Source organism: Phalacrocorax carbo, chromosome 3 (assembly GCF_963921805.1).
Source record: "Phalacrocorax carbo chromosome 3, bPhaCar2.1, whole genome shotgun sequence".
NCBI lineage: Eukaryota > Metazoa > Chordata > Aves > Suliformes > Phalacrocoracidae > Phalacrocorax > Phalacrocorax carbo.
Window position 1 is genome coordinate 66,109,230 of NC_087515.1, and position 7,212 is coordinate 66,116,441.

Below are 7,212 nucleotides of genomic sequence, written 5' to 3' on the forward strand. Positions count from 1 at the left end.
GCCTCTGGCCGTGTAGCACTGAGACCACCAAAGCCCCGAGGATTTTTGCCCCAACACATGAAATCAGCTAGTAAGGCATTAATCAGATGGAAAGGAAAATTGGTTACCCTTTGATCCTCCTCTTTAGTCCACGGACCTTTAATAAGTTCTGGGTTTAGTACCTTCTGCCATCGGTGCTGGCACTGAACATCTGTCCGATTCTAATGAAATGTAAAATATGCAAAGTAGATCATTCTTTAGACAAGAAGAATGTAGAGTGATAACGCTCTTATCTAGGCACGCTTGTTCCCAGTGTATTTCAGCTACAACTACTAAACAATACGGAACAATATCGTAGGTCTGAGAAGAAGGTGCTCAGCTATCACTTTGCTCACTGAACTAGAGAGTATTTCCACCGTTCCTGCAGTGACGACCGTATCACCAAAACTACACAATCTGAATCTTCACCCTCTGGCACAACTGCTGTCATGCTTTCACATGCAATATTTCTACAACAGCCAACGTGTTCACAAAACAATTACCTTCTACACCACACTTCACAATTCATCAAAGCTGTTTTTTCTCTGTGCTGAGACATTTTGTTTCAGTGTCACTTCAAACGTCTACTGTGCAACACCCCTCCGACCCCCATGTTTGCTTGTTTGATTTTTTTCCAACCCTTTCTGAGATATGAAAGGAAAATTAAGGTAAGGGTTTCCACAGTATTCTAACTACATTTCTGAGGTCTCCATCTGTGGAGGTTTTATATCTCCCGCAAAAACGTAACTATAAAGCAACCACTCCCCTTTCCCTTACTTGGAAACCTCTGATAAAGAGTTGTCGCTAGAACTGGAAACAGAAACCAATATCCACCTACAGGAAGGAAATTGGCAATGACTTTCCAGTCTTCTGTGCCATTCTGCTCCACAAGCTTCTTCAGTTTCTCATCCTGAATCATTAAAAAAAAACAGACATAATTAATAATGCAATTTCTTATAATGCAAATGAAATACATTTTAAAAAATTGCCTCCTTCTAGTTTTCCATGCATCTATTTCTGCAACCTGAGTGTAAGGGGAGGTGGTCTGTAGTCTTCTCATATTTTCAACTCTATTTTTCTGCTCCTGTGGATTTTGGTAGGTTCTTTACTGGGCTGCAGGAGAAAGACTGACTTTTGCTGTACTGTTCTTTGACTCGCATTATACATTCCCACTTTACTGCTCAATGCAACATCACTGTTATTCTTGTACTGGATTTACAGGAGGGCATGGATGCTTAGATGCCAGGCATCAGAATAACAACAAAATCCAGTAACACGCAGGCACCCAGCTGCCTGGGGACCTCTGAAAATCACAGCCTTAAGCTTTATATGTCTTGCAAGTAATGGGAGTTCCAGTAATTTGCTCATTGCCTATCCGTGTACAATGAATGCGCAATAAAACTAATGGCTCCTTTTTGCTCCTGATCACTGTGAGGGAGTTTTGCATACTCGACACAGCAAGAAATTTGGCCCAGTATTTTTAATCATGAGGCCAGAAATACAGACCCTAAAGACAAAAGAAACCAATCTCATGTACTGGGAAAAATTGAGATAGTGTAAGATAAGTGAGAACTGCCCCAAGAGATAAGAGGAGGGGAACAACCCTCCCCTTCCCCGAGTAGCGCCTCCCAGTACGCTCCCAGTTCATACGACAGGAAAGCGGCCTTTGGGCTCCAGGGCCATCCCTTCTTCCCCACGCCACATCACAAACACATCTACCTCTGTAAGAGCAGACTATGATTTTTAAAAAAGATTTAAAAATGCTTGCAGGAGGTGACCTGCCACTGTTTATATATCAATATACATTGTCAGAGAGGAGAAAGTCAAAACACAGATTAAGAACTGTATTAATGTATTTCACAATAAACTCAAACCAGTTAAATGGCCACAGGATACCCACGTGGCAAAGGAGTCTGATACCACAATTTACCCGGAAAGTCAGCACAAGGGTACCGTGACTAAAACGCATTCTGACCTTCAAAACCAAAATACTCCTTGAATGCTCAATTTTGGTACTGCTGGATTTCTTTCTTCCAGCTTTTAATTTATTTCCACTCAGAATCATAATGCTGCAATTAAAGTGCAAATTGCAAATGGCACAAAAGGACTGCAGCGGTTTCTGCCACAGTCGTTTGCTGCTGTGGGACACTGAACACACGTCAGTGCTCGCATAGCAACCGTTTTCAAACAAAAAGGGGCAGCAGCAGCAAGCAAGCATTGCTGCAGGTGACTCTTAATCTGCTCCTCCAACAGGAATTACACGGAGACTCACATGCCTGTAACGCAGACCTTGCTGGACACAAAAAAAAAAAAAATGGTGTTTATACATTTTATTTAAAAGAGAAGAACAGTCCTCGAAGGTAAATAAAACACCGAGTGTAGCCAAAGGGTCAAAAACTTTGTCCTCATCCATATACACGGGACTGTCACTCAGGTTAGTTTGCAGATAAGCGACTCAGAGAAGAACGTGATCCACGCTCTCTCCGTCTTCTTACATGCAGGAGATGAATGAACTTGGATTTACCTCTTCGCGGGTCCATCTGGTTTTTCCTAAGTGACGTTTTCCAGTCTTAGGAAGCAGACCATCATAATCATGATCATACATCTCAACGTCTTCTTCATCATCATCACTACTATATATACTGCAGGAGGAAACACAGCGAGACACAGAGTGGAACATGAGGACTTGAGCTGCTTAATTACAAAGCACAAAAACCCCACTACAATCCTTACAAAGGTTACTCAGATAAAAGTTTTAAAACTTGCACAACAAGATTTTGTTCTGCATTCTGTTGTTCTAGTATTCTGAACTGGTTCTGCTGTTTTTGGTATCCACAGATACAAGCACAGGGCTGGCAACCTTCGTATTACTGTGCATGTTTAGACCTGCTCTTACTGTTAGATCAGTGGTGAATTACACATTTGGCAAGCTTTCAACCAATGAAGGTTTCAAATTAAAATACAATGTTTGGGACAATAAAGAGAACTAGAGGCTGTGTCCATTACACAAGTGCACGTTCAAAATCTTTAACTCATGCCGTACATTCTGAAAAATCCTAGCGTTTTTGTACATTTAACAGAGCAGATGGTTATATATCGTTCCCAAATAAAACAGGCTGTGTACAAATACAAAAAGGTAACCAATAATAACCTTTTGAGAATATGGTTGTGGACCCTGTATGTGAAGGCAAAAGTTCCTGTAATTAAAGTAAAGCCAGTAAGTGGTAACATTAACATGCAATTAAGCTCTGTTATAAAACGTGCCAGCCATTTGTGGGCCTGGACAGACAAGAGCTGAGACAAGCATATTTAATGTCCTGCAACCAACAAATGAATGACTGAACCCTTTTTATACTCTGCATTTCTCTAACTCAAGACTTCATTACCTCTACTCCATTTCTAAACACCTCATGCTGTTTTCGAAATACTCTGCTACTCACCTAATTCATGACTAAGGGATTTCCCCAGAGGCTATCTATGGGTAAAAAGGACTCTATTACTCTTTTCACAAACAGCAGTTGCTCTACCCAGCTAACTAAAAGAGAGTGTTTTGCAACAAGAGCTGTCCTTCTGGTGGGCAGTATTTATTTTCAACTTTTAGGATACGGGCAGCAGTTCTGACACTTCAGCCAACAGATGATAACCACAAGTGCTAGAAAGGAGACAATGTCATGCTATGAGACCAAAAACTGTGATATAGCTGATGGTATGGCATGCTGTGGTATGTTAAGGTATGACTAAGACATTAAAATAAAGTTATTTTCCAATGAAATTATCAGGCATTGTTCATCCCGTTAACCTGTTTTCAGGAAATCGCTCTTTAAATTAAGCTGCAGCGCAGCAGCACAGAGACTGCTACTCAAGGCGCAAACACCTCCAAAATGCAAGCTGTTAAACACGTATTCTTTTAAAAGTACACCGGGCTGATCACACCTCCCATCTTCGATGCTGCTTTCTGGCCTGTGGCACGTGCCATGAAATCTATGCTACACGTAGGAAGTTTTCCACAGCCTGCCGTGATGTGTGTGGCCTTCCCCGAGCCTCTGCCGGGTGGCCCCCGACTCACCCACCCGGCCCATTGCTGCCACCCTCAAGTCGCCCCCACGGGCGCCCCGGTCCTCCAGCCTGGCCGCCCCCACGGCTCCCCTCCCGTTCCCCGGCCCACGTAACCACCTCGGGGAAGCGCTGACCGGAGCTCCCGGTTCTGCGCGCCAAGGCGAGCGCGCGCACCCCTCGTTGGCAGCTGGAGCCTCCCGGGGTTCGGCGGGGCAGCACGCTTGAGCAAAGCTCACACGCTCCAGCTGCTCCTTCGCCTGCCGCCGCTCAAAGTACATTCACTTTTCTAAGCGACGCACAGAGACAGCTGTGCGACTGCCCATGTGCCAAAGGAAGTTTTGTGGCTCAATTTCCAAGTATCATTCTGAAAACGAGTTTCGCCGACGGTAAAAGAAAGCACCAGGTACGCATCCATCAGCGTGACGCCTCCCGCGCGGCGACGTGTTTCAGGCAGAGCAGAGGAACGCCGCTCCGCGACGGCAGCAGGGCATCAGCGGCGAACAGGTTAACATGATTTCAGTGAGGTGCCTATAATGTAACCGGTTTATTTAAATAACCGGGGCCTTGCTGGCACCGCCGAACGGGGCAAACCCCGCTGTACTACCTGTGCTCTCCAGCAGGAGAAAAGGCTCCTGGGATTTCGGGAAGCTCGGTAGCTCCTTTAGCCAACCCGGCCGTCAGCGCCGCTCTACAAGTTTTTATTACTCTGCAGCCCCGGCCGCAGCCCCGAAGCCCCCCTGCCCGCCCCGAGGGGCACGCCGCGGCCGGGGCGGGGGGTTGGAGCCCCCCCGGCTGCAGCGCTCGCTTTTCGCCCGGGCGGCGACTTTATGCAACGATACGGCGGGGAAAAAGGAAAAAAAAAAAAAAAAAAAAGAAAAAAGGAGTGGGGGGGAGGAATAGAGAGAGAAAAAAAGACAGGAGGTGAAGAGGAAATGACTCGCTGCTGCTTCTGCTGCTGCTGCTACCGTGATTGAAGGAATTCGGGCAGCAGCCCCGCGGGCAGAGCCCGCTCCCGCCGCAGAGCCCGCTCCCGCCGCCGCTCCCGCCGGGGCGGCCCCGCTCGGCTCCGCGCCGCCCCTGCAGCCCGCGGCGGGGCTGTGGCGGCCGGTCCCGGGGCGGCCCCGCTCCCCGCCGCGTCCCTGCGGGAGGCGCCCGCGAGGCGGCCGCCGGCGGTCCCTCTCTTTCGGGAGAGACGGGCCGGGTGATTCGTCGCCAGCCCCAGCGACACCCCCCGCTCTGACACTGAAAGTACGGCCGGGCGCTCGCCCAGCGGCCCGCTGCCTCCTCCCGCGCCGCAAAGCCCCCCTTCTCGAAAAAAAGAGCCCCCCCCCCCGCCAGTCCCCACCCCCGCCCCAACCCCCCCCCCCCCCCGCAAGCCCCCAGCCCCGCCGGACGGGGCCGGCAGCCGGGCAGGGAAAGGCAGGGCTGCGACCTTCTCCTCTGTCAGAGCGCAGCCAAAGGGGAGGGGAAGAGGGGAGGATGCCGGGCTGCAAAGAGAAAGAGAAAAAAGCCTCCACGTGTCCGACCCGCCGTCCCCGGCTAATTAGACAACAACTCCCCCCCGGTCTCCCCGCTCCGAGCGCCCGCCCGGCAGCACGGACACGGCCACGCGGCGCTGCCCCCGCGTCCCGTCCCGCCCCGTCCCGTCCAGCCCGCCGCCCCCGGGGCGCCGCCACCCCCGGCCCCTGGCGCGGCACGGCGAGGCGGGGACGGCCCTCGCCCGGCAGCGCGGCGGGCGGGCAGGGGTGACAGCTCCGGCCGAGCGCCCCGCCGCCGGACCCGCAGCCCCCGCGGCCGCCCGCCGCGCTCCGGCATGTGCCGAGCGGCGTGTGCGGGAAACAGCCCAACCCCGCAGGGCGCTGCTGCACCCGCGGGGGAGAGCCGCGCTCCCGAGGGCACAGGGGCCGCCACTGCGACAATAAGTGAAAAAAAAGTAACAAAAAAAAAAAAAAAAAAAAGGGTGGGGAGCGACGGAGGGATCCCAGCCCCCGCGCCCGCCGCCCACCTGCCGTCCCACCCCGCCGCCGGGAATGAATGAATGAATGAGACGGGACGCGCTACCTGCAGCCGCCGAGCCAGCCCGGCATCGCCCTACCGTGCGGCTGCGGGGCGCGCAGCCCCGCCGGGCTCGGTGCCGGCCCCTGCGGGCAGGGAGCTCCGCTCCCCCCGGTGCCCCCGCCGCGGCGGCCGGCAGGCGTGCGGCGCGGGCGCCCCGTCGGCGGCGGCTCTGCGGCGCGTCCCGCCGGGCTGCCCCTGCCCCGGCGCCTCCGGGGGCGGGGGGCGCTTGGCGCTGCGCTCGGGGGCCGGGGGCGGAGAGTAGCCCAGGTGCGCGGAGGACGGGGGGCTGCCCGCCCGCACGCCCGGCGCCGCGTCCGCCGGCCAAGCCCTTCTCCCGCCGCTGCCTTCCCTCTCCCCCGCCCCGCCTGACAGGCGCGGAGCGGAGCGGGGCCAGCAGCCCCCCGCCCGCAGACGGCGGGTTACCTGTGCCGGGGTCTCCGGGCCATCCTCGCACCGGCCGCTGGGGGAGGAGGACGGGGGGAGCCCGCGCCCGCCGCCGCGCCCTGCTGCCGGGCTGCGCCCAGGCGCTCCGCCGCCGCGCACGGGAGTGCCGAGGAGCCGCGGGAGGAGGAGGAGGAAACAGGTTGAGATTAAAGAGTAAACTCTGTAAACAGAAATGCCATCAAACAAAGAGCTCTTGGACACACCCCCTCCCGCCAAATCTGGCGCCCCTGCAGTGCGCAGGCGCCTGGCGCCGCGCGGCGGGCCCGTGCCGCGGCGGCGGCGGGGCGCGGGGCGGGCGGACCGGGGCCGCGCGGCCGACGGAGCCCTCCCGCCCCGCCCCGCCCCGCCGGGAGCCCCCTGCCGGGACACACGGACACACACACCCCTCCACACCCACCCCCCCCACACACACCCACCCCCCGCCGCCCCAGCCCCGCAGCCCCTCGACGGGGCGGCCGCGGCCCCCAGCCCCCGCGGCGTGAGGCTTTCACTGAGGGAGCCGTCGGGGGCCGCGGGGCGACCCTCCCCCCTGCTGTACCCGGCGGGTGGGGAGGGGGAGACCCGCCGTGGGGCGGCGCGGCCCACCCCACGGGGGGTCTCGGCGACCACCGGCGGGCCACGCAGGTGTCTCCCGCC

The 7,212-nt window shown here is 55.3% G+C and overlaps 1 protein-coding gene across 4 annotated transcripts in view; it reads right to left on the minus strand.

Moving 5' to 3' along the window:
- Nucleotides 1-6,712, minus strand: part of MYB (MYB proto-oncogene, transcription factor) — a 28,569-nt gene extending 21,857 nt beyond the window's left edge. For 3 of the 4 annotated variants that reach the window (XM_064447231.1, XM_064447230.1, XM_064447228.1), the window contains exons 1-4: nt 6,556-6,712; nt 2,543-2,660; nt 857-928; nt 108-200 (exon numbers count right to left, since the gene is read on the minus strand). In XM_064447231.1, coding sequence (XP_064303301.1) covers nt 108-200; nt 857-928; nt 2,543-2,660; nt 6,556-6,578 — 306 coding nt within the window. In that variant the 5' untranslated portion in view covers nt 6,579-6,712. Of the gene's footprint in view, nt 1-107; nt 201-856; nt 929-2,542; nt 2,661-3,169; nt 4,148-6,555 lie in introns of those variants that run through there. The other variant, XM_064447229.1, reaches the window with a different exon arrangement.
- Nucleotides 6,713-7,212: the final 500 nt, after the last annotated feature.